The sequence below is a fragment of the Cyprinus carpio genome, chromosome A11, assembly GCF_018340385.1.
Source record: "Cyprinus carpio isolate SPL01 chromosome A11, ASM1834038v1, whole genome shotgun sequence".
Taxonomy (NCBI): domain Eukaryota; kingdom Metazoa; phylum Chordata; class Actinopteri; order Cypriniformes; family Cyprinidae; genus Cyprinus; species Cyprinus carpio.
In genome coordinates, this window is record NC_056582.1 from 22,726,041 (window position 1) to 22,754,020 (window position 27,980).

The following is a 27,980-nucleotide window of genomic DNA, read 5'->3' on the forward strand; positions in this document are numbered from 1 at the left end:
ATACTTTGGTAAGAGTTTTAATATATACAATATCATTCACATTCTTTAATTAACAAGTCACATTTGGTCAGACGTGTTAGGAAAAATCATAATAAATATACGTTTATAAAATCATTTTATTAAAGGAGTATCTTTTAGCTCTAATGCAAAGCTTAAAACACAAACTATTTTTCAATGGTTGATCAACTAATTTAAAAGCATTTGTCAAAGAAATTGAAGATCAAAGCAGCATTAGTAATCAACAATACATATAAAATGCTTAGAAATGTTCTTGCATTATATTTTAAAATATAAACCAAAGTATCACATAAATGTAAAGATGATTTGAGTCAGTTTAGTGGGAATATAACACTGGATAACCAAAAATCACAGTCCATGCATCCCTGAAGAACTAGAAGAGTCTTCTATCGTGTACAAACATCTTCATTGCACTGTAAAGAACACAGAATGGTAAAATCATTATTAAATTGGTTGACGGGGAAAATGAATTATTAAGACTTGAGTATTATATAACACTGGATCTCATTGACTTTTATTGTATGGACAAAGGAAAACAACACTGACACATTTTTCAAAAAAGATGTATTTGTGTTTGATGAAGAAGAAAAATGTATACAGGTTGGGAATGGCACAGGAATTGGCATTTTGTCAGGTGAACTTTCCCTTTAATTAAGGAAAGTCCATTTTTCAAGCTAAAATCAAAGCAGAACTTAGACTCACAGGTCAGTCTGTCAATGCATTTACGGCCGTGTGAAAGTCACTATCGCATCCCACACTCCAGAGGAAATGGCATCGGTGGCTCAAAGACGATAAAGATGACGCCGAAGGTATTTTATGGGTAAACAAGACCTGCGACACGTCCTGTTATTGAACTTCAAAGCAACATCTATTCTAAAAGAGCAGCTGTGGTGCTTTTTTTTTTTACTTAGTTACATTAATAGAATATTTCACAGTCACCATATCGAGCTTATGCATTTCTGACAAACCGTTTAATTCTGAGATTCATCTAATGGCGGAATACAAAAAACTGGATTGTGAAGAATCATATGTGCGCAGAAAATCAAGTGACCTTTATTTATATAGCGCTGTATACAATACAAATAGTTTTAAAGCTGCTTCACAGTAATGACAGAATCAATCAAGTAAAGTTAATCAATTATGAGACCGATTCTGCTGTAAAGCAGCTCTAAAAAGACAATAGCGTCATTGCTCAGCTCAGTGTTTGTTCAGTTCAGTTCAATAGCAGTGTAAACTTTATCAATTATAAAACATGCTAAATTCAGTTATAACAAAATACAAAAAAGACAACAGTCACTTAATTCACTCACATTTCTCTCACTTCATTCTAAAACACAAAAAAACACAAAAAGTATGGCTACATGAGACTAAAATTTCAGAAGAAAGAAAAAGGTACAAAGCTGTCATTGGGGCAGCACCCTAAGATTCAAAAGCTAAAAGGTACATCTTTATACCTTTATTACCCCTAAATGGTACACAGTTTGAGAAACCCTTCTGTAATGAAATGCTTAATGCATTTCATGATGTTGATAAAGAATTTAATGTATTTTCTTTGGTAAACAATAATCCCATTCAAGCCTATGTGATAAACAAGTAAGGTCATAAATAATCGAAAAATAATCAGAAAGTAGTCAGATATGTGCAATCCAGATTACAAACTACAATTTTCATTTTATTACAATTTGTCTACCCTTCTGAAAGGGTAGCGCCACAGTGAGAGTTTTGGACCTTTTTTTTATTCTGAGAGGGTCTGAAGTCTACTCAATCCCCAGTCACATTTCTCTTGAGACTGTCCCTTGTCATTCAGTGACGACACTGTTGGGTCCTTTCCTTCCTGAGGTGGTGCAAGAAAACTTTTGGGGCCAATCTTCTCAGAGATATGCTGCTGAATGACACCATGTTTATTCTCTGGATGGACTAAATGTCTTTTGGTACTCTTAGGGGTGTGGTACGACACAATGGACCCTTCCTAAAACCAGACTTTTGACTTAGGCATGAAGTAAAATAAACGAGACCACAATAATAGACCGGCACAGAAAGAAAAAACATGCTAAAAATATGCCATATGACACAATTTGCACAGAAAACACTGATGAAATGAACGGAAATCTCTTGCTTGACTTTTGTAATCAGAATTATACAAATCTGATAGTATCTAGTGTGCTCAAAAACAATATATATATATATATATTCAACAATTAGGAGCTACAAATCTGTTGTAATGACAGGGTTATTATCGTTAATTAAAACTAAAACCAAGACCACTAAAAATGTTTTTGTTACTTGAAATAAAATGACAGTTAACTAAAATATAATTTAAAAAATATAAAGTAAATATTTTATTCCAGTTAGTTTCCAATGCAACATTTCTCATTTTCTATAAAGTACTAAATTAAATAAAACTAAAAGTAATAAATAAAAATGAATAAATAGTATATAGATTAATTAAAAAAACAAACCCTAAAACATTAGCTTATATTTTCAGTTTAGTTATTTTAATTTTAAAATTATAAAAACTATATATAAAAATTATAATAGCATATCAATGATCCTAAATAGCACTGGAATATATATATATATATATATATATATATATATATATATATACATATATAACATACATATATATATATATATATAATATATATATATATATATATATATATATATATATATATATAATATATATATATATATATATATATATTATATATATATATATATATATACACATACATACATATATACATATACATATACAGTACAGACCAAAAGTTTGGAAACATTACTATTTTTTATGTTTTTGAACGAAGTTTCTTCTGCTCATCAAGCCTGCATTTATTTGATCAAAAATACAGAAAAAAAATTGTAATATTGTGATATAATATTACAATTTAAAATAATTGTTTTTAAATTTATTATACTTTAAATTATCATTTATTTCTGTGATGCAAAGCTGAATTTTTAGGATCATTATCACATGATCCTTTAGAAATCATTCTAATATGATGATTCATTATCAAAGTTGGAAACAGTTCTGCTGCTTAATATTTTTTCAGAACATGTGATACTTTTTTTAGGATACTTTGATGAATAAAAAGTAAAAAAAAAAAAAAAAAAAGAAGCTATGTTTTTAAAATATAAATATTTTGTAATAACAATATACACTACTGGTCAGTAATTTGGGGTCAGTAATTTTTCTTTCTTTTTTTTAAATAAAATCAGTACTTTTATTCAGCAAGGATGTGTTAAATTGATAAAAAGGTGATAGTAAAGAAAATATATTATTAGAATATATATTATTAGAATTTTTTTTTTTTGAATAAATGCAAATAAAAGTTCTTTTTAACCTTTTATTCATCAAATATATTCGACAGCAGAACTGTTTCCAACACTCATAATAAATCAGAATATTAGAATGAATTCTAAATGATCATGTGATAGACTGGATGTTACATGTGACACTGAAGGCTGGAGCAATGATGCTGAAAATTCAGCTTTGCATCACAGGAATAAATTATTTTTTTAAAGTATATTCAAATAGAAAACTATTCTTTTAAGTTGTAATAATATTTCACAATATTACTGTTTTTTTCTGTATTTTTGATCAAATAAATGCAGGCTTGATGAGCAGAAGAAACTTCTTTCAAAAACATAAAAAATAGTAATGTTTCCAAACTTTTGGTCTGTACTGTATGTATATATATATATACACACATACATACTTTTGTTTCACTGTTTACTAAGACATTTATTATACAAATTACAAGAACCACTAACCAATCTATGAAGAGATGCCACATTCTTTAGTCATTTCGGCGTTAAATGTTTTGTCTGAAGCACCACAAGCATGTTTCAGAACATTTCTAAGTATCTTTTTTGGTTCATATACCATTACGCTACTAAACCACATCTCATCAAAACCAAATCCCTACTGGTCATTTTTTACAGACCGCTGTTATTCAGAAGAAAAACAATGTGGTGTAATCTCTGAATTGTTGCAAGATGGTGATTAACAAACCACACTATGTGGGCGCCACTGCTCCGGGTGTGTGTTCACAGTGTGGTGTGTGTGTTCACCAGTTGTGCAAATGGCGTTAAATGAAAGAGCACAGCAGTATGGGTCCCCATACTTGGCTGAATGTCATTTGTTTCTTTTTTTTCTGTCACGTGTCCAGAGGAAAACATAATTTCTCATGTAATGCAAAGACATTTAGATTTCACGTGTCCAAATACTTCTTGGAGTGACTGTATTTGTAGATAAAGGTAATGTAAGGAATTCTCAGTTGGAACATGCAACAAAATGTGTCATTATTTTCTTATGCATGTCTTTCTTTCTTACATGCAATCAACATAATAAAAGTAAATGAGGACTGGGACAGATAAGCTCGCATAATGACAACAGAGCACCATAAATGTAGTCAATTTGACTTACACATACAATGGTTACTAAGCTTTTATAAGGGTTGAAAAAGTTAAACGTGAGGATTTCTACTCTTAACCCTATAAAGCTGCAGGTCTTGTTTACTCAAATACACACATTCTTAAGGCCCCTAAATGATCAAACAGCTGAAAAACCTGTTGTCCATAATCTACTACATGCTTTCTATCGTTTGATTGGTAGTTTATACTTTTTAGCAAAAAAAAAAGACCTTTTAATATAATTGTAAAAACATTTAGCTTGTGGCACACACATCTTTTTAATGTGAAACCTTTACTGATTTTTATGAAGTAAATATAAGAATAACTTTTATACTGTCAGTATTTTTTTTTATTTTTTTTTAGAAAAATCATGTTCTTCATAAGTATCAAATATGATCATCAGGCTTTTGAGCAACATTTCTCAGTCATCATTTTATTGCATTAAAACATATAGATCATAAACATATAGATCATAAAACTAAGCATTTAAATATCATGTAGATATATCATTTTATGTAAGCATCTGATATACGGTTATAATTATCTCACTGTTTTACATTACAAGCTATCCAAATTTCATCTTACTTTTTGGCCATATAAATATCAGCAACAAACAAATTGCTTTTTTTTTTTTTTTAATAGCAATGTGTATATTTAAAAAGCTAATTTATTTTTTTTAGGTTTTTAAAAAAAAGATTTTTCTGACTAATATTTTAAATATGGCAGGCTTTACAGGGTTAATCTTACTATATTTCTTCTATTTCTCTGTAGATTCTCTGTATATGAAGTTTTTGTTTTCTAGATTGGACACACATGGAACCATATGAACATGGTCATTTCATTTACTTCTCATCTTGAGCTTGTCAAGGAAGAGAGAGGCCAAAAGTGTCATTTCCTCCAGGATACCACCGTGAACTCCTTACATCAGACCATGCATTACATTAAAGGAACACTCCACCGTTTTTTGAAATAGGGCTTATTCACATTATTTCCTACATTTAGATAGGTGGGCAAATGCATTTTTGTGTCAGTGCATGCATTGTTTTAGTTTGACTGGGTTGGCGTTAGCTTAGCTTAGCACAATGAATGGAATCCTTTATTGCCAGCTAGCATGGCCTGAGTAAAAGTGATCAAAAAAATTAAAAAAAAACCCACCTAATTACTTCTTGTGGCCTGCGTATTCACAACGAGTACAAATAGCGATCCAGATTAACACTAGGCGATTTCCCTAGGCAGATATTGACTTGGGACTATATTATGGGGAAGCACAGGCGAAGCACTGCTGCTTAGGCGAAGCACTGCTACTTCGGCGCAGAGATATCACGCAACACATGAAATCCCATGACTTCCGTCAACATACCGGCGTGCAACGCGTCAAAAAACAGAAGAAGAAGAACACATACCGGCGTGACCTGCACCGAGTGTCTTCGCTTTTGGATGATTTTCTTTTGAGAAGTTACAGCAAACATGGTTATTACCTGCATAGCAAAAGGTTGTGAGAACAAGCAAAGGACATACACGAATGTAATGTTTCACAGAATTCCATCTAATGTGGAACTGAGAAATAAATGGCTAGCAGCTCTGGAGATCTGTAGTTCAACGCCTCTCAACAAAATAAAGCAGTATCGTGTTTGCGAAGAACATTTTGCACCAGAGGACTACTTTGAAAAAATGGAATATGGGTCCAGAAAGACAGTACTACGTCTGAAAGATACGGCAGTCCCATCTATTTTCAAAGCACAGGAAGAACAAAGTGCACATGTAAGTTGTCTTTTATTTCTCTTCCTTATGTTAATCTGTGTTTTTATTCGGATGTAAAATAGATGCTGCACTAGACTACTATCTAGACTACGAACCTGTAAAATGAAATGACTGAGGGGTAAGTTAGCTAGCTATATTTCTCTCACCGAGCTAGACTCGGGAGTTTTAGTATAACTACTAGAGAGGAGAAGGCTACTAGCATTTTGACCAAAGGAGGTAGCAGAACGGTCTTCATTGTTTATGTAACACACACACACACACACACACATACATATATATATCATATATATATATAAATATATAATATTTATATATATTTTACATATATATAAATATATATATTATTTTTATATATTTTTATTATTATAGATCCTGTACTGTCACACGCCATTCGTGTACTGTAAGGAAAATAGCCAGGCAGCTACTATTCACGCCGGTATGTTGATGGAAGTCGTGGGATTTCATGTGTTGCGTGATATCTCTGCGCCGAAGTAGCAGTGCTTCGCCTAAGCAGCAGTGCTTCGCCTGTGCTTCCCCATAATATAGTCCCAAGTCAATATCTGCCTAGGAAATCGCCTAGTGTTAATCTGGATCGCTATTTGTACTCGTTGTGAATACGCAGGCCACAAGAAGTAATTAGGTGGGTTTTTTTAAATTTTTTGATCACTTTTACTCAGGCCATGCTAGCTGGCAACAAAGGATTCCATTCATTGTGCTAAGCTAACGCCGACCCAGTCAAACTAAAACAATGCATGCACTGACACAAAAATGCATTTGCCCACCTATCTAAATGTAGGAAATAATGTGAATAAGCCCTATTTCAAAAAACGGTGGAGTGTTCCTTTAAGAGCTGCACGTCTGTGTAAAAAAACCCTGTGATAACCAGCAGCAAAAATAGCAGCTTAGGGAAATGCATCAGTTGGTTTTAGTGGGTTTCGTTGTAATATGAGCCCTCTGTAATCTCATTCCCAGATGCATCATGGGGACTCGGGCGGTTAAGATCATGTTAAACCAGGAGATCAGCCTCACAACAAGACTCTGTTCTATCCTACAATCACTTCACTTGTTCAAACATCCACTTACATGAGCCAAAGCATCTGTGCTCCAACATCGGACAGATTCAAGCCTTTCTTTACAGAACAGCTAACGGTTGACATGTATTGGGTCACGCTGCGGCAGAGAACAGATTCTTCAGTATGTCTTGTGGAGGCCTGTAAGGGTTTATTTGCACTTTTCCACATGTTCTGGTGAGATATTATTCCAGCGCAATTCAGCAAAACAAGGTAAGGTTGTCACAGGTTTCCCAGTTTTACCATGGTTGTCTTTACACATTCTTGTCTGCTTGCATGGATCAATGCAACCACAAATCTTTCTTTACTGCAGTAAAAACCACAGTGAAATTGTCCTTGTAAAGCAACACAATAAGAGTATTTACAATGGCCTCAAAACATGCACAATTAAAGTTAAAACCTAAAAATAGAGAAAAGCAGAGAAAAACCACTTGCTCTTTGACCTTAATATAATAACAAGCATCAGCATGAGAACAATACTGAAACACTTGTCATTTTAAACACCAAAATGTCAATGTGAGCCATTCAAAATCACTCAAATAGCTTCTTGCTAAGAAACTCAATTATAAAATAGTTTCTATATCAAATACTTGTGGTTATGCCTGTTCTCATATAATCCAGTGGATTAAATACTTTACATAAGAAAGATACTTCACCTCATTTTATTTGGATTGAATGAATAAGTGTGGCAACAGTGCAAAAACAGTTTCACATTATGTAAAACCTGTTAGAAATCTCAAAACAGTAACGCTAATATTATAAAATAAAGGGTCAGGCTTTAAATTCTGCATTCAAAGTTGTTGTAAAATAGCTGATATATACACAAAAGCTCCAATGCACCAAAAAAAAAACTAAAAATCTCTACTTAATGCATTTCTATCCAGTCCTGATAGAAATCATTGTGTGCTACACTGCTGTTTCTGTTATCATAAAATCCCTGAGAGGAAGAATTCCTGACTGGATTGATAAACAGAAGTATACTATAGTATCTGAGGTTTAACCTTACAAATGCTTCCTGTTTTTACCTGTGGTTTTTCACCAGCCTGGACGTTCGCCGAGATCCCGAGAGCTTTGGTCATGTCCTCCAGAGATATGTTGTCTGCAGGCGATTTCTGGACAAAATGCAGCAGAACCTTTTCTCCACCTGAACAGGGTGACACATTATTTGTATTGGGATTTTAGGGTTTTGTTTTCATGACAATTAAGCAAATTTTCCCTTTAATTTTCATTATTGTAAGATAGAAAATATCATTAAATAGTGAAGTATTTAAACATCATGGCACACCTGTTTAAACAGGAATTTATTTTTAGCAGATTTAAATTAGAAAAACTTAATTGTGTCCAGACATAGATATTCTCATTACTCTGTTACAGTAATGAGAATTTAATGATAATCATCAAGAAATTAATGAGAATTGCAAACAAACCCAAAAAACATCCGGTTGCATTCAAGTGATAAGAACATGTTTAATTTTCTTGAAAATAATGTCACAATGCACAAAAAGTTAATGATCCTAAAATAGGCTTTATTATCTTTGTCCAAAACATGATTTCCTTGTTAAAAACACGACTTAAGAAGTGAAACTCTTTGCTGAAGTACTCGTTGTACTGCTAAATTAGTACTCTTGAATTAATACTTCACCCAAACATTTACTGAAAATGTACTCACCCTCAGTTTGTTCCTTCATCTGAACACATTTGGAGAAATGTAACATTACATCACCTGCTTACCAGTGGATCCTCTGCAGTGAATGGGTGCCGTCAGAATGAGAGTCCAAACAGCTGATAAAAACATCACAATAATCCACACCACTACAATCCATCAGTTAACATCTGGTGAAGCCAAAAGCTGTGTGTTTGTAAGAAACAAATCCATCATTAAGGTGTTTTAACTTTTTAAACCATTGCTTCTGGCCAAAATATGAGTCTATAATCCATAATTACCCTTCCTCCCGTGAAAAAGTTCATGACCTGTTGTTCTCTCACATCACAATCTACTGAAATACTTTTTTTTTATAACTGTTTTCGCTTGTAAAATGATGCTTAATGATGGATTTGTTTATTACAAATGCGCAGATGGATTGTAGTGGTGTGGATTATTGTGATGTTTTTATCAGCTGTTTGGACTCTCATTCTGACGGCACCCATTCACTAGAGGATCCACTAGTGAGCAAGTGATGTACAGTAATGCTAAATTTATCCAAATCTGTTCTGATGAAGAAACAACCTCATCAATTTCTTGGATGGTCTGAGGATGAGTAAATTTTTACTTTTTCTATAAGCCACACATACTGTTTTCACTAAGACACTGAAACAGAAACCCATCAAAACTTGATGCATTGAGGCATTATTCTGAAATGTTAATCTCTGCTACAGGGAGATTTCTTCATATTATTTCTCATTGCTGAGCATAGAGCAGATTTGAACGCTCTAGATTTTATATTTGTGAGGTCATGGTGCCCTCTAGTGACAATAATTCAGTCTGCTTGGATGACAAGGTTCAGTTCACAGAGAAAATAAAAGACAATCATTATAATAACATATCTATCTAACAACAAGACCGAACACATACATTTCATTGAGTGTGTCTGCAGAAAAATGAAAATGCATGAAAATATGACAGAAACATTGTAGTTTCACCTTTTGCGACGATGAGCATGCCTCCACTCTGCAGAAGATCTCCGCTAAAGTTCCCTTGAATTCCTTCTGCGCTTGCTTCAAGAAAGGGTGTAAGAAATAAGGATCAATAGATTTTAAGATGCTTTAAAATTGCATGTCCATCTTGAAATAAGATAATATTTAATGCCTCAAATAAGGCCATTATTAAAAACTGTTCACAAACAAGACATCTGATTAAAGTAATTTAATCGTTAAGTATCACTACACTGAATTATAATTTACAATAAAACGTTTTTTATTCATGGCAAGGAGTTATAAATACCTTTGAGGCGATTTCTCGTACTTTCTTCCCCATAGCAGCTGGAATCACATTCACGGCATTGTACCTAAGGTTGGAAACCAGAAAGATTTTTGTACATTTTGACATGCGTCACACGTCACGGTCCATCATACACATTCGAAAAATATTCATAAAAACATACATTACAAGTTTCCTCATACCTTTTAAAGCCTAGATCTTTGTAACACTGTTTTTTCTCATCAATGTAGATCTCTGAAACAAAGAAAGTTAAAAATTCACAGGTTCAGGGAGATGGTAATGACAACTTTTATCAGTGACAAACCCAAGGTAAACACAGGCACGGTAACCATAGTAACAGGTCGTAAAATTACAGTAAAAAAACAGGAATTCAATCACCAATAAACCCACACAATGTGCTTAACCTGAGGTTATCACTTATTTCAGAAGAATGCAAAGCATTGTATTTTCTAATCTGGTATCTCCTGCTTTGGAGATGCATTAACAAAACCTGACTTTAGCAAGATTCGAAAAGTTAATCATCATTTGCTTCAACAGAAGCAAGAAAGCATTTAGAAAATTCTTGCAAGCTGAAATATTTCACCTACATTTCATAATATTATGCCATTTATTTACAGGTTTAAATATTTATATCTTTTTGTTTTCAAAAAAAGAAAAAGAAAAATTTATATATATATTTATATATTTTTAAACAATTAAATGTTGTGTATTTTCATACTTTCCTTTTATTGACAGGTTTAAATGATTATATATTTGAAAAAAAAAAACTAAAAGAAAAGTTTTTAGAGTTTCATTTTATTTTCAAGTTTAAATGTTTATATATATTAAAACTGTTTTTAAAAACATATATAAAAATAAATGTGTATTTTCATAGTTTACTTTTATTCAGAGGTTTAAATGTTTCTATCTTTTAAAAAATATATTTAAAAAAAATCTAAAAGGAAAAAAAAAATCTACACATTTCCAAAGTTTGGCTCCTATACTAAAAACAGTGGATTTTTAGAAATATTTATGCATCTCTTCTGGTTCCAAAAGTAATCGAATCCATTTTAAAGGGTTAGATGAACTAGAATGTTCACTATAGTCTATTGTCACTATATCCTATATTTCAGAAACATTATTTCAAAACTAAGAAATTAGGAACAATACTAAAATATAAACTAAGCTATGTGACAAATCCTCACCGCCCTTGAAGAATCCCCCATCCATGAACTCCTTCACTCCTGTCTCCTCAGGTCCGATGCCGATCAGAGCGACACCGTTTGCTTTCAGGTCCTTCTCCAGTTTACTGACCTCCGCTGACATCCACCGACACACCTGACAACCAAACCTCCGCAAGAAGAAGAGAACAACCGTCTGCTCCTGCCACAGAGAACCAATCTCCACCATCTAAGAAACAAGACATGAGACAAACAGAGCTAATGTCGACAAGATATTTTCAAAGTGAATGGGCTTTCATGCTTCTTTCATTATTTACAGCTCATGGATGAAAATTTACTTACTTCATTTAAAAGGTCATTTAGAGGTAATTTATAACTCATTTTCTAATTATTTTAAAACTGTTATTACATAATTGGTAGTCTCATAATTAAGAGACTACATATTTTTCATTTACATATGTAACACAAAGAAAACGAAGTTGTTATTCTGGAAAAAAATAATAATAATTATGCCCATGGACATTATTTGTTCATGGTTATATGATTTTACCTTATGTGAAATATACCTTCCAAAAAAATAAAATAACAACAACAACAATAATAATAATAATGATAATATTAATAATATTATATATATATATATATATAAAATCAAATATTACTTAGAATGCAAATCTATGTTTAATATTATTACATTTCAATATATTTCATTTTAATTTAATAATATTAAATGTTTAGTATTTTACAATTGCTATATATATATATATATATATATATATAGCAATTGTAAAATACTAAACTTTTGTTACCTTATGTGAAATATACCTTCCAAAAAAATAAAATAACAACAACAACAACAACAATAATAATAATAATATTAATAATATATATATATATATATATAATCTATATAATATATATATATAAAATCAAATTTTACTTAGAATGCAAATCTATGTTTAATATTATGGCATTTCAATATATTTCATTTTAATGTAGTAATATTAAATGTTTAGCATTTTACAATTTATATATATATCAATTGTAAAATACTGAACATTTAATGAGATATTAGGGAGAGAGAGAGATATTAAATGTTTGATATTTTACAATTGATATATATATATATATATATATATATATATATATATATATATATATATATATATATATATATATATAATCAATTGTAAAATATTATTATTAAATTAAAATTAAATATATTGAAATGTAATAATATTAAACATAGATTTACCTTCTAAGTAATATTTATGTTTTTTTTTAATGACACTACAGTACAGGTACCTAAAAATACACCCAATTATAACAAGAAACCCACTACTGCTTAGGTTTGAAGTGTTGTTTACATTATAAAGACTTGTAATGTGTTTTCATTGCATCTGACACCTGCAAGCTTCGAAAGAGTTCACACTCACACCTGGAGTGTCAATGTGTTTATATCACATCCAGACTGAGAGCACACTGATCCCGAGGGTCTTCACTTCACAAACATCAATTACATTTTAACAGGTGCAGTGTGAGAAGAGCTCACGCAGTCAAGAGAATTAAAAACAGCATTACTTTTGTTTACAAAGACAAGTGAAACATCAGAACAGGAAGCGTTCTCCTTTTCATGAAAATACCTTACAATAGTAATTTAAACGACTAGATGAATTGGTAATATGTCTTATTTTCAAGAACAAGGTTTATTTTGTACTATTTAAGTTTAGGAATTGATTGATTCATTGACAGTTTGTATATAAACATGTCACTGCACTCGCCGCGTACTTAGAAACATTTCTTGTAAATGATCATTACCTCTCCAGACGTGGTGCTTTTCACTTGGTTGGCTCCTAGGCTGGTCAGATTCACGGATGACATTTTCTTAGAGTTTATTCTTTGCCTTTAGGTGTGAAATTCGTCCTTGTTTCCTTCAGCGGTCTTTACACTTTACACAAGAACACAAACACGCCGCTGTTATATACACACGCCCACTTGTGTAAGACATGACGTGAGCGACACACGTATCGACCAATCACAGCGTGAGGAATTCAAACCATGCGCTTGAGGGGCGGGGCATATTACATAAATATGACAATGGCAAATCTGTGTCATTATTTATGCAACAGTACATCTTATCTTAAAGCCCCGATTTTATTTCCCCCGTGCAAACTCAATATTAAATATTAATTATGTGAATTACATATTTTTTTTGAGCCCAAGATTAGGTTTAACATATAAGATAATTCTAGGGTGTGGTTTATCTGTACTGTACATCAAAGGTCAGTAATTTCAGTCTGTCTGTCTACCATTTGAACGTTGTAATGATTTACATTCAATAATCAATACAGACCACGAGGAGAAAGAGAGAGGAAAAAAAGGTGTTTTACTCAAACAGTGTGTACAGTAAATCATTGACTTCAGAAAGGTGTTGGTCTGCCAGTGCTTTCCACATAAAATAAAGGTGATTAAAATGTGACTAAAAATAAAATAACTATTATCACAAAATTAGGCACTTTACCTAACCAAGAGATGTTTTGTTTGTTTGTTTGTTTGAGTAAGAAAAGCAAAGTATCCAATCAGCTTACAAAAAAAAACAAAAACAACAAGAGATAAATAAAAATAAATCCAGTAATGTAAAATATGAAGAGTTTAATTACTTATTTATTAATTGCGAAAATAGTATGCACCTTTCAACACATACACACATGTATATAATATTTTGTATTTTTAATTTAAACATCAACAATATCAATGAATGGAATATCACATGCTACATCTCTCTGGCAAAAGTCTCTCCAAAGTTATGAACAAACGTTCTTCCAGTAACGTTAATAGAACGTTCACTCAACGTTACCTATTCAAATATTCAAACGTTTTCATAACTTAATGGGAACGCTAGCAAAACGTTTTAGAACATACACTCTACAAATGCTGGGGTGTTTCAACCCAACTTTGGAAATATGAACTAATCTATAACAGCTGGGTTAGTCCATATTTGACCCGAAGTTGAAACAACCCAGCATTTTTTATAGTGTATTTTTGTTATCCGGGTAAAAAGAAAGTGAAAGTGAAGCGACATACAGCCAAGTATGGTGACCCATACTCAGAATTCGTGTTTTGCATTTAACCAATCCAAAGTGCACACACACAGCAGTGAACACACACACACACACACACACACACACACACACACACACACACACACACACACACACACACACACACACACACACACACACACACCGTGAACACACACCCGGAGCAGTGGGCAGCCATTTATGCTGCGACGCCCGGAGAGCAGTTGGAGTTCGGCACCTCAGTTGTGGTATTGCCGGCCTGAGACTCGAACCCACAACCTTAGGGTTAGGAGTCAAACTCTCTGGGCCACGACTTCCCCAGTTACTATTGTAAAGTCGTGTCTTAATTACTATGACAAGAGTGAAAATTATAAATAATTAATTCAGGATGACATCTTGAAGGTCCACAGGGCTTTTTAAGTGTTTGGAGTCAGTTTCCAGCTGATGCTGATGCTGCAGATTGGCGCGGGGTGGGGTGGGGGCGCGGGGATGCTACGACGTCACGGGGGGGAGCCGATGGACGGGAGGAGGAGAGCTGCGAGAACAGTTAAAGACCGGAGGAGCACGATAAAACTGAGAAATGACTGCGCCAATAAAAACGAAAAAAAACATGAAACCTTCAACAGCAGCGTTATCATGATGCGTCCTTCCGTCTGCTGTTCGCAAACCAGCAATGCATGAAGAGCATCCCGGATAAAGGTAATATTTCTGCTTCCATCCGCACGCCTCTCACAAAGAACGCATGAGTGGAGTCGACTGTACCATTTTACCTTGAAAGCCAATGATTAGGGTGATTATCACACCGCTGAAGTGCGGCCGGTGTGGTCAAACTGAAAATAAACACGTCTTGCTCTCCATGCAAGCATCCTCCCTTTCATCCATCATTTATTATTATTATTATTTATAAATCAAAACCATTTTGTGCGCTTTTTATTCTTGCTTAACAGACAAAACCTCGTGCATTTCTCAGAAGTGTGCAGGAACGAGGTTGCATTTACGCGTTTTGCTTTCTCAGCTATGGAGAGACCACATGTGCACTGCGCATCTGACAGCGGAGCTGCGCATTGGTTGCAGTACGTCGTGTGCACGAGGGAAGAAGAAGAGTCATATCACTGACCTCCTTGAAGCAATGGCGCTTCAGCACGATACTTTGCTGCATAATTTGATGTCTAAAACGGCTATTATGATGCTTTTCACAATGACTTTAGGCAATTGTGTTGTTTTGCTCTCTTATCTCAGTCACCATGACCTACACTCTTAAAAATAAAGGTTCTTTGTTGGCATTGACGGTTCCATTAGGGACCTTTAACATCCATGAAATCTTTCCAGGTTAATTTTAGAAAAATGTTCTTTAGATTAGTAAAATGTTCTCAGAACTTTGGCTAATGTTCCGACAAGGTTCTCTCAACGTTATGAACAAACATTCTTCCAGTAATGTTAATAGAACGTTTGTTCAGAATTATCTAGTCTTTCATAATGTTCTAAAAAATATTATTTTAAAAATCATTCATGGAACTTTTTTTTTCTTAAACGATTTAGCTGGATGTTCAACTGACATTTTTTTGAATGTTACTACTTGTTTCAGAACGTTCAGGGAACATTCAAAAATAACATTCCCATAATGTTTGCAAAATAATAAAACTGGAATGTTCCCTTAAACGTTTGTATAACCAAGAAAAACGTTTTTAAAACATTTCAAAATGAGTGCTTTGAACATTCAAAGAACCTTCAATCGTAATGTTCTCATGATGTTTGCAAAATGATAAAAATGAATGGGTCATATGATGCGATTTCAATTTTCTTTTCTCTTTGGAGTGTTACAAGCTCTCCGTCACGCCCCCCTAAAAACGGCTCGTTCTAACATGCCCCCACATCTCTACGTCACTATGTGGAAATATTTGCGTAATGCCACCCAAATGTTCTCGCAAAGAAAGAAGGCGTGGTTTCAGTAAACGCAGTTAGTGTTGAAGCAGCCATGTAGGGAGATGCTGTGTGTATCTAGGCGAAAGCAAAAGCACTTTATTTGGCCTTCCAAAAGTAGATGCATTTAGAAATCTTTAAGATTACTTACAACAGAACAGCAACGCACCGTGGAGGACCGTTTCATGAACCTAGGAGAGGAGGTAATTCTGACTTTGCTACGACAATCTCGCCTGGCGCTTCTGAATCAGCTACTGTAAGTATGTTTTGTTATTAGTTTAAGTATTTGCTGTTGACTGTTCAAATGCAGAGTTTTGCGCTTTGTGTGTGTGTGTGTGTGAGAGAGAGAGAGACAGGGTCACACAGTGGAGTCAGCTGTCTTAACCATCCGTGGCTTGTGTACTGCAAACACACACGAGCTTCACCACGGTGTCTGTCACACGACTCTGTTCCCCATTCGGACTTGAACTGATGGTAAAAATAAGGACATTATTAACTGTCTGTACATTTACTTTGAAAGATGAAGCTCGCGATTAGGAAAAGGGGCGTTACATTTCGGACGAGTGCTTGCGGTATTCGGCCAATCACAATACACTGGGTCAGTTGGCCAATCAGAGCAGACTGTGCTTGTCAGAAGGAGGGACTTTGTAGAAAAATATGCGTTTGAGAGAGGCGGGCATAGAGGACCTACAATAATGTACAGTATTTTAGAAATAATGTGTTTTTTGAACATTAAAATGTGTCAACATATTCTGTTACACCAAATACACAAAATAATGATCTTTAAAAAAGCATCATATGACCCCTTTAATGGTCACATAACCAAGAAAAAACTTTCTAAAACATAAAAAAATGGATGTTTAGAGAACATTCTATAATAACATTCCCATTATGTTTGCAAAAATATTCAATTGAATGTTTATTAATGTTTGCATAACGTAAAATAAATAAAAAATTTTTTTTGAAACATTCCAAATGAACTTTTTCATAACTTAATGGGAACCATTTGCAAAACGTTCTTAGAAGACATTTTTGTTAGCTGGGTACACAATAAGAAAAAATGGTTCTTCTAGGGCATCACTTTGTGAACCCTGGTGTACTCACACTAGGCCCAGTTGCCTTGAACCGAGCCAGGGATGGCTAAAGAACCATACGGAGCGATCACACTTGTCAAACGAACCAGGTTTCAGGGGTCAAACGCACTCGGGCACGGTTCAGATCGCTCGGTGTGAGTACACCCTAAGAGCGCTTTGTGCAGCTGACACTGTGCTGGAGCAGTGATAGATTGCTTTTTCTTGTTTTTTGAAATGTGCATCAACACTTTTTTTCCCTTTTAGTGTGAGCAGAATGTCATCTCCTGGAATGGGCACCTCGAGCGACCCCCTGTTGTCCAGTCCTGTAGGGGGGAAGTTCGGAATTGCCCAGGAAGGCACCTGGAGACCCACTCTGTCCAAAACGTACAGTTTCCCATCGTCCACCACACGGCACCTCAGTCACAGAGCCAACAACTTCCAGAGGCATCCGAAGCGACGGAAACTGATCAGGCCGTCTCCACCACCACCGCCGAACACGCCGTGTCCCCTGGAACAGCTCGACCTGAGCGAACTTCCTCAGAGACGCACTTGCCCCGAGCTTCTCTTCAATGGCTGCATTTTGTTTGGGATTGAGTTCAGCTACGCAATGGAAACAGTGTATGTCACGCCCGTGTTACTTCAGATGGGGCTGCCCGACCAGTTCTACAGTCTAGTGTGGTTCATCAGTCCAATTTTAGGTAAGTACACTCTCAGAAAAAAAGGTACAAATGCTGTCACTGGGATGGTACCTTTAAAAAAGGTAAACTTTTGTACCTTTTAGGTACTAATATGTACCTTTAAGATACCAATATGGACTCTTTAGGTACTTTTGAAAAGGTACCACCACAGTGACAACTTTTGTTCCTTTTTTTCTGAGAGTGTAGATCTTAAAGGATTCATTCAAACAGTTCCTCATGGGGTTCCAACAAATTTAGATCATAAAAATCCAGTCCAGTCATGATTATGACATTATTTAAGGGTTACAGAAATGTTCTACTAACTTTATTTTCGCACAAGATATAACGATATTTGAACGTTTATTTTTAATATACTAAGAATGTTAAAATGTCCAGTTTTCTTGTTGTGATTAACATTAATTAAAGATTACTAAAACGTTTCATACAACGTTCTAGTAACTTTATTTTCACCCAAAATATAATGTTATTTGAACGTTTTCTCTCAACGTTAAAAGGACATTCATCAAGTAAAAATAACATCATGAGGATTTTCTAAGAATGTAGTTCTAAGAATGTTTTTTCTCAGTGTTATGAGAATGTATTCCAAATATTAATAAAGCGATAAGAACGTTCCATAAACATTACTTTAAAAACGTTTTGTCCTAACCTTTATATAACTTTTAAAAAATGTTAGTGAAAGTTGTGAGGACGTTTTCTGTTAGCTGGGATCCTGGCTGCTCTATTCAATATGAAGATTTAAAAACGAATTAGGATTTGAGCTGTCAAGCGAATGATGAGTGTAGTTCAGTGCTTACAACACCCATGAAAAGCATGAACTGATAAATTAATCACTTTTATGCAGTGTGAATTACTTTGGATTAAAAGTATCTGCTAAATGCATAAATGTAAATTCATAAAACCAGTGTGCTATATTCGAAGTCTTGTATAAAAAAAGTTGCCTGTTAACTGATGTAACCAGATCATTGAGTTAAATTCAAATACTGGGATCAAACTGAATCATTCAGACTGGTTCTGTGAACTGGATCGACCAATTCATAGAGAAGATTCAGTTCAAGCAAATTCCTCACACAAAGGTATCATATTCATTTAGAAGGACTTCTTTGTAAAAGCATTCTCCTTGTTAAATTGAAAAGAATGGCCAAGATAGAAGAAATAGTCTGTAAATTGACACAGTTTTTCTGTTTGTGTGAAATATTTCTTTAAGCGTTTTTTTTGGGGGGGGGGCACTTCTAATGCAAATTTTTAAAGCCAACATTTAGCAAGTTAAGTTTTGTTCTCTCTATGATTCTCAGGGTTCCTTCTGCAACCAATTCTTGGGGCATGGAGTGACCGATGTACGTCTCGCTTTGGCCGCAGGAGACCTTTTATTTTTGCCCTGGCGATAGGTAAGCAGTACTGAATTTAGTTACAGCTTAATCAAGCAGCTGTTTCTCCCTTTGCTGTTTAATATGTTACTTCAGATCTTTTCTTATTGATTATAATACTAATTTAAATGTTGCTCTTTCTTTTGGTGTGATCGTAGGGGCTCTGCTGGGTCTAACACTGGTGCTGAATGGACGGGACATTGGATCGGCTGTGGCGGACACCACCCTCGATCACAAGTGGGGCATCGTGCTGACAGTGTGCGGCGTGGTCCTGATGGACTTCAGTGCCGACTCAGCCGACAACCCCAGTCATGCGTACATGATGGATGTGTGTAGCCCAGAGGACCAAGACCGAGGCCTGAATATACACGCTCTTTTGGCAGGTCCGAGAAAAGCTTAAAGATTATTTATGATTAATCATTCATTTAAAGCATTTTTGTTTTTGAGTTAACTGCTTCAGCTGTGGTTCTCATAAGGACTTTATTTATCTTATAATTCGCACTATCCAATACATGTCTAATTACATCAGTGTTATTTTAGTAATATTTATATACCACTATAATATTTATATATATATATATATATATATATATATATATATATATATATATATATATATATATATATATATATATATATATATATATTATATGCCTTTTCATCTTTAAAGTAATTTATTTCAGTTAGGTGCTAAGACAACGTTTCTAAAATTTTTATTTATTTCTTTTTGGCTAATTTGACAATATTTTCATTAAGCCATAAAAGTATACTATTTTACCATATTTAAATCAATTCCCTCAGTGTTATTTTATCATTATTTATATACTTTTATAGTATTTAATCATATTTAAATATTATTCACCGTATATAATTTGAATTTGCTTTTATTTTTATATTTCCAGTTTTCATTTTCATTTTAGTTTCAGTTTAAGGAATTTTGTTATGCACTTTTGTCATTTCTGTTAGTTTAGTTAATTTTTTTTTTCTGTATAGTTTATTTATTTATTCTTTTTATTCCAGTTTTGGTTGTAGTAATTTTAGCACTTCACCTACTAGTTTATTTTATTTAAGCTTTATCTCAATCATCAACAATACATTAATTAATAATAAATAAAATGATTATAATTATAATTATTTAATAAATATTAAAAATGTTAAAGTTTTACTTACAAATAGCAACACTCAATCACATTACCGTTGCAACTTTGATTTAACTCAGGTCTCGGCGGCGGCTTCGGCTACATTGTGGGTGGCATTAACTGGGATAAAACTGAGTTCGGAAGGTCAATGGGTGGCCAGCTCCGGGTCATATACCTGTTCACCAGCATCACCCTCGCCGCCACCACGGCCATGACCCTCACCAGTATCCCTGAGCGACCTCTGCCCCAGTCCCAGCCTCAAACCAGAAGTGCCCGAAACCTCAAGAGCCCCAATCTCCCTCTGCCGCCCTCCCCACCTCCTCCACCTGGAGCCGCTACAGACCGGGACGATGAGGAGGAGGAGGAAGCCCTCTATAACAGACAGCTCTCCAATTGCCATTACCAGGATCCACTGGGCCGCTCGAGCAGCGCCAACGCACGTCTCTACGCAGGCCTCACCAGCCCCATTTCCCCTCTGAGTCCTCTGACACCCAAATACGGCAGCTTCCTCAGTCGGGATAATTCACTTACAGGCATTAATGAGTTTGCTTCCTCCTTAGGCACCTCCTATATAGACAGAGTACTGATTGAATGCTACACTGGACAGCAGACTCCATTAGAACCCGAGGCAGTGGCTCCGCCCCTTCCACCGGGAGACACGCCCCCTCCTCCTCAGAGCGAAACACCTACCGCAAATAAAGTTGCACAGCAAAACAAACTCTCGCAGCCTAATGGAGAGTTGGTGGCAACTGAGGAGTCGCAAGCCACTGAACCCGCTGACCAGCCTAATGAGGGCCAACAGGCTGCGTCAGGATCACAGCGAGGCAGTACCTCAGGGATACTGAAGCGCCCCCAGAGTCTGGCCTTAATGGAGGACCCGCTAATTGCCCCAAGTGGCGGTTTGGACAACGGTCGTAGGCGCACTGTCACCTTCAGTCAACAGGTCAGTGTGTACTGTAGTTAGTTTATGTACATAAATATATTTTTACCTTATTTAAATTGCCTTAGTAAACCACATATTATTTGCATACTCAAGTCAAGGGTGCAGAATTTAGTAGGGACACTAGATACATGTCCCTACCAATATCCGGCGTCTACTAAATTATCCCTAGCAATAATTTTGATCAAACAATTATATATATAGCCATTGTTGTTGCAATTTCAACCACATCTTTTTTTTTCTTTTTTTTTTTATTATGCAAGGAATGTGAGAATGTTTACATGTGCCAAATACAGAATCCAATAGACCAAACATATAACATAAAATTATGAAATATAGGCTAATAATATATAATATAATATTAATAATAACCATAACCATAATAATAATTTCATTGAGACTGGGAAAGTGTGGAGGAATTTCAACCACATTTGAAATAAATAATTTTATTTTTATTGTAATGTTCTTTTGTAAATTATTTTTGTTTGTTTGTTATTTTGTAGTTTTATTTTTATTTCAGGTTTATTTGTAGTAATTTAAGAACTTCCACTTTATTTTATTTCACGTTTTGTAATTTTCTTTTCTTTCTTTCTTTCTTTCTTTCTTTCTTTCTTTCTTTCTTTCTTTCTTTCTTTCTTTCTTTCCTTTCCAAAATTCTCACAATCAAAATTATCAAAACATTCAATTATATACACACTCTTTTTATGTATACTTGCCAATGAACTTCAGCATGTTTTTCTCTTTTCCCAAGTGGCAAATATATTGCTGAATGGCATGCATTATGACAGTGACCTCAGCAGCACCCATGAAGCAGCAGACTCTCAAATGTCAATAAAGCTGCTCTGTACTGCCATCTACAGGATGCCTCCATGTTTACGAAGCCTGTGCACCAACCATTTCCTGGGTAATAAAGGTTTTCAATTTCATTAGGCATATACAAAATGTCTGAGGCTCATAATTTTTGTTTTAATAATGAGCACATTTCACATAGACTTGAACCAGAGGTTTTGATAACAAAGTACGAGACCCACAACTAATAAAATTTCTTAACTGCAAAAAAAGGTTGTATTAGCCAACAATGTATCACCAAGCTCAAACAGCATGAGTTGTTTTTTTTCTGAATGTGCTGTTGTTATTGTTCATTAAAACTAAAACTGTTTAAATCATATTCAAAATAAATAAAAAAATAAATACATTTAAAGTTAATTGAAAGAATGCTAAAAAGGTAATTAAATAATTAATGTAAAAAATTATTAATTAAAAAAATCACTTAAAAAACTATTGTTACTAATGTAACAAAATTAGCAATGTTTCCTTGGCAACTAACTGAAACAAAATTGAGGGAAGGTGAAGTACTAAAATTACTAAAACTGAAATAAAAATAAATGAAAGCTAAAAACAAATATTATTTTAAAAATAGAATTTTTATTTTAAAATAATAATAATAATAATAAACATAATTATTAAAACTTAAAACATTTTGAATTAAAAATGTATTTAAAATGAAAGCAAAAAATATGAAATAAAAGCTAAATGAAAATATTAATAAATATCATCATAAAATATTTAAAAAAACACTGATTTTAGGAAACAGACCTGAATATGTGTTAAATGGATCTGTGAGTACTTTTATAGGTAACTAAAAACATAGTCAAACTAGCCAAAGAAGTGAATTAACAAAAACTCCACGGCCACAGGATGTGTACAGCTTTGCAAATGAAGAGCATGTGGTTCAGCTAATATACAATGATTTTTAAAAGTGTTTAAGTTTAAAACTTTCACCTTCCATCACAGGTTGGTTATCGTTTGAGGGGATGCTGCTCTTCTACACTGACTTTATGGGGGAGGTTGTGTTTGGTGGCGACCCAAAGGCCCACCACGATTCAGAGGAGTACAAGCGCTACAATTCAGGCGTCACCATGGGCTGCTGGGGGATGTGCATCTATGCATTTAGTGCTGCTTTTTATTCAGGTTAGTAAAAGTGTGACCGTACAATTTGAGCATGCACACAGATTCTATGTAGTAATATGTCTTTTCCTCTTGCAGCCATTCTTGAGAAGCTGGAGGAGCGGTTCTCATTGCGTTCTCTGTATTTTTTCGCCTACCTGGCCTTTGGTTTGGGCACAGGGCTGGCCACTCTCTCCACCAACCTGTACGTGCTGCTGTCTCTCTGCGTCACCTACGGCGTTCTCTTCTCTTCTCTCTGTACGCTGCCTTACTCTCTGCTCTGTGAATACTACCAGAGCCCACAGGTGAGAGCATCTGTAGAACAGAAACTGAAAATGATTAGATGTAAAAATAAATACAATTGTGTTTATGGGACTGTACATATAATGGAAGTCTTTGGGGCACAGCATCAGTATAAACATTGAAATACTCACTATTTCATAAGAATATCATCAAGATGAAACGTTATTTTTGTGAACCCAGCTAACAGAGAACATTCTCAGAACAGTGGCTAACATAAACGTTACTGTATATGGTTTTAATAATGCTTTCAAAATGTTAGCACAAAAACATATTTAACATAACAAAACATATTTAAACATTATTAATGGAACATTTTAGTTGGACCTTCAACTAATTTTTTTTTTAAATGTAACAACTATAACAATTGAATGTTTCTTTAATGTTCGCAAAACCCAGAAAAGTTATTAAAACATTTAAAAAAATTGAAATTTTGAATGTTCACAGAACATTTTCATGACTTAATGGGAACATTAGCAAAATGTTCTTGGAACATATTTTTGTTAGCTGGCAACATGAGAACAGAACAAATATAGCTTACTAACCCTGTATGTGCAAAAGTATAGAGATTATTTAAAATCACAACTATAGTGAACAGCAACTTTTACACAATACACAGAAATAGGGATATAATAGGGAACATAGGTAAATATACTGTATAGGTAAAAACAAAGATTTTATACAACTTTCCACATTTCTGTAATATTTTGCCTCATAGACTTTCACTGTAAATGCAATACAAAGCATGCATTTTTTCTGTTTTTATGTGGGACCTAAATTTATTTCAGTGGTTTTCAACTGCATATTGATTGAGTGCTACATATTTGTATCTTTTTGACTTTTTAAATCTATTAAAATATTTTTAAATCAAAGCTGAAATAAAATGAATAAAATCTATATATTAGATGAAAAAATTTAACTTAAACGAAAATTAATAATATTGCCTTAGTAACTAACTTAAATATTTTGAAAGTGAAGTAGTAAAATGACTAAAACTAAAATACAATAAAGCTAAATAGAAATATATAAAAAAATAAATAAAAAAAATGACAAAAACGCAAAACAAAACGACTAAAAATTACTGACTTAATGATATCATTTTTGATTGATCTCAAGTAGGGTAAAAGTCCTGGCCAGGATTTTTCTCATTATATGTATGTGTATTTGCATTGTTTTATCCGTTCTCTATAAAACATACTTTCTCACGCAACGATTGGTCGATTATATACAATGCCCACACGCTATTGGTCAAACAACTTTTCAGTCATTACATTCAGCGAGTTTGAAAACAACAGGAATACAAAGCTAAAACAATTTAGAAATCCCAGCCAAGACATGATGTCTGGGAAAAAGAGGACGTATGGTCACCCTACCTAAATCACGCATGTGTTGTTCCTGCAGTTCTGCGGCTCATCAGAGGACGGGACCAGGCGTGGTATGGGGATGGACATCTCCCTGCTCAGCTGCCAGTACTTTCTGGCACAGATCCTGCTTTCGGTGGCGATGGGCCCTCTGACATCACTGGTGGGTGGGGCCCAGGGCGTGATGTACTTTGCGAGTCTGATGTCATTTGTGGGGTGCCTGTACTCCTCACTGTGTGTGGTGTACCATCTGCCACCACCCGAGGGTGAGCCTCCCCAGAGTGAGACGCAGCCACTGCTGCTGCACATTTAGACCTGATCTCTCACACACAGGGTCCAAAATTAACAATCTAGAAGCAGCAGACAGTTGTTTGTTAACTTCGTTGGATACAAAACACAATGTAAAAATGATAGTCTAAAGCTCATTGATATCTGGGAATCAAACAGTCCAGTAAATAAAAGATCAATGACTGCCGTGCATCTTCAAACAACTTTTTCTCTAGTGGAAAACTTCATTGGAATGTTTATAGGAAACCTTTTTTTTTTTTCAGACAAATTTGACCAAAACTAAATTTTGAGGAGCAGAATCATAATGTTTTTGTAACAATTTAAATAACTAGCAAAGTAGACAAATCAAATACTGTTTACCAAGTATATATATATAAAAAACTCACTAAAATTATGCAAATGAGGTAATTTGTAATGATTTTTGTTGTTTTAAATTTTGTTGTTTTTAAATTTTGTTAAAAATAATCGTGACTCCTGGACACTAGTGTATACTAAATTTACCAGCTGACATGGTAAATGTTAATTTTGGACCCTGTACACACAACCAGACAGCTCAGACTCCTTGCCAAGCTTCAGATACCTTCCTCACTTTGCGCCACACGTACGCAGTACTGGAGCTGTGCTTCTGACTATGCATCTCACTCAGATTTCTAAACATAAGCATGCTGCAACAGTGACTGCATGACAGCAAGCTTGTGTAGTGTGTGTGTGTGTGTGAGTGTGTGTGTGTGAGAGAGAGAGAAAGTGTGTTTGTGTACATGTGATGCCTGACTACTTTCATTTGGCTTGTACATAATGTGAAAGTTTTTTTTTTTTACACTGTCGATTCCTCATGAAGGAGGAAGCCAAAACTGTTTATAGCTCCCCGAACTCTCTTTCTGTGGTTCATTGCTTTTAATAAAAGTAAACCCCTCTCACATATCCAAAGCAAATGTATCCTGTCAACATGTCAATGAACTGTTTGAAGACCTGTCGGTTTGTTTGCATGTAAAGCCACATTGATGCCTTACTGTAGGCCTCTGTTTCGAACTGTCCCACAGTAAAACAGAGAACGTGTGTGTGTCTATTGGTTCTTAGGTTTGCATATAGTATTTTTTAAAGTGATTAGGCTCGTTATTTGAATACAAGCTACCTACTAGGCCTACACACATCCTTATGAGTACGAATATTCCTTTCGCATGTTTGCCATACTGTAACATGGCTTGACACTGGTGGACGCTCCAATGGCATATTTATAAGAAAAACATAAATGACGTATTTATGGTTCCCCTACTGAGCCATGTCATGGAACGCACGTTCTCATGCCTGCTTCCCTGTGGTCTGGCGTGATCGTTGTAATGACAGTCGTTCTTGTCATTATCAGGCAGAGCGGACGTTGAGGCTGGGGTGTGAGTGATCGCAATACGGAAACAAGCCGAGTGCGGAAGAACAAGCCGAATGTATTGTTCGGTGACTACAACAAATCTGGACAACCGATATGGACTCTCCACCAGAGCACTCACAATTGTGCGCCCGTAATGCTAAGCATCTTTTTGTTGTTGTTTTGTTTAGTTTGTTTCGCTTTGCAATACATGCAGCACATCAGACCTTTAAAAACTCCAGGTAGCAAGCAATTCCAGAAGCAGTGAAGAAAACTCATTATCACATTCTCTTCCTCAGTCATGTTTTATCTACACAAACATGTATAAATCTTCCACTAAGGGAAATGATGTTAATAAGTCGCATTTGTACAGGTAAATGCTCTGAGAATTAAACAGTTGTCACAGAATGAAGGTTTTCTGCTGCAGGTGTCGTTCTGATTTAAATATGTAAGTAAGTAAGACTGGTGTAGGTTCTAGTAAATACACATGTTCGGAGTGTAGGGACTTTAACCACCAGGGGGCGCAGTAGGATCTCAAATAGAGGTCAAACGGAATCTATTTGAAAGAATAGTTCACCCAGAAATGAAACTTTGCTGAAATGGTCAAGATGTAGATATTTCATCATAGGAATAGATTTGGAGAAATGTAGCATTCCATCACTTGTTCACCAATAGATCCTCTGCAGTGAATGGGTGCCGTCATAATGAGAGTCCGAACTGCTGATTAAAAACATCACAGTAATTCACCCCACTCCAGGCCATCACTTAACATCTTGTGAAGTGAAAAGTTGAGTGTTTGTAAGAAACAAACCCATGATAAAGGTGTTTTAACTTTAAAACACTGTCCATGAGTGCATAATCCAAATAATAATGAAAAAGCACATCCCCGGTTGTCCTCTCACACTCAAATAGTGACATGTTTAGAACTGTTTGCTTGTAAATGGTACTTGATCTGTGCATAAAAATGTGAAAAAACTATTATGGACTGAGGACTTGTATTTTAGTTGGAAGCAATGGTTTAAAGTAAAAAAAAAAAAAAAAAAAAACAAAACTATTGATGGATTTTTTTCTCATAAACATGCAGCTTTTTGCTTCACAAGATGTTAACTGATGGACTGGAGTCGTGTAGATTTTGATGTTT

The 27,980-nt window shown here is 34.6% G+C and overlaps 2 protein-coding genes across 3 annotated transcripts; one reads left to right on the top strand and one right to left on the bottom strand.

Moving 5' to 3' along the window:
* Position 1: 1 nt before the first annotated feature.
* prxl2b (peroxiredoxin like 2B) lies at positions 2 to 13,359 on the bottom strand. The gene is made up of 7 exons (XM_042766848.1): positions 13,188 to 13,359; positions 11,394 to 11,598; positions 10,392 to 10,443; positions 10,213 to 10,276; positions 9,912 to 9,987; positions 8,297 to 8,415; positions 2 to 431 (listed from the first exon to the last, which is right to left on the bottom strand). The coding sequence occupies exons 1-7, from the start codon at positions 13,248 to 13,250 to the stop codon at positions 405 to 407; spliced, it is 606 nt and encodes a 201-aa protein (XP_042622782.1). The 5' UTR covers positions 13,251 to 13,359; the 3' UTR covers positions 2 to 404.
* Positions 13,360 to 14,958: 1,599 nt separating this feature from the next.
* On the top strand, positions 14,959 to 27,525 carry slc45a1 (solute carrier family 45 member 1). 2 transcript variants are annotated; one of them, XM_042766850.1, is made up of 10 exons: positions 14,959 to 15,148; positions 17,707 to 18,140; positions 19,433 to 19,525; positions 19,663 to 19,887; positions 20,724 to 21,586; positions 22,334 to 22,487; positions 23,378 to 23,554; positions 23,630 to 23,835; positions 25,232 to 25,457; positions 26,843 to 27,525. In XM_042766850.1, exons 2-10 carry the CDS (start codon positions 17,717 to 17,719, stop codon positions 26,869 to 26,871), a joined length of 2,397 nt encoding a protein of 798 aa, XP_042622784.1. In that variant the 5' UTR covers positions 14,959 to 15,148; positions 17,707 to 17,716; the 3' UTR covers positions 26,872 to 27,525. The 2 variants fall into 2 exon arrangements, with proteins under 2 accessions (XP_042622784.1, XP_042622783.1); XM_042766849.1 differs by lacking the exon at positions 26,843 to 27,525 and having other exon boundaries at positions 25,232 to 25,804.
* Positions 27,526 to 27,980: the final 455 nt, after the last annotated feature.

Coding starts and splice junctions, on each gene's coding strand:
- prxl2b (XM_042766848.1), bottom strand. CDS start 13,250: ATGTCATCCGTGAATCTGACCAGCCTAGGAGCCAACCAAGTGAAAAGC. Junction 11,599..13,187: donor AAAGCACCACGTCTGGAGAG/GTAATGATCATT, acceptor CTTGTTTCTTAG/ATGGTGGAGATTGGTTCTCT. Junction 10,444..11,393: donor TGGGGGATTCTTCAAGGGCG/GTGAGGATTTGT, acceptor TCTTTGTTTCAG/AGATCTACATTGATGAGAAA.
- slc45a1 (XM_042766849.1), top strand. CDS start 17,717: ATGTCATCTCCTGGAATGGGCACCTCGAGCGACCCCCTGTTGTCCAGT. Junction 18,141..19,432: donor GTTCATCAGTCCAATTTTAG/GTAAGTACACTC, acceptor TATGATTCTCAG/GGTTCCTTCTGCAACCAATT. Junction 23,836..25,231: donor AATACTACCAGAGCCCACAG/GTGAGAGCATCT, acceptor TTGTTCCTGCAG/TTCTGCGGCTCATCAGAGGA.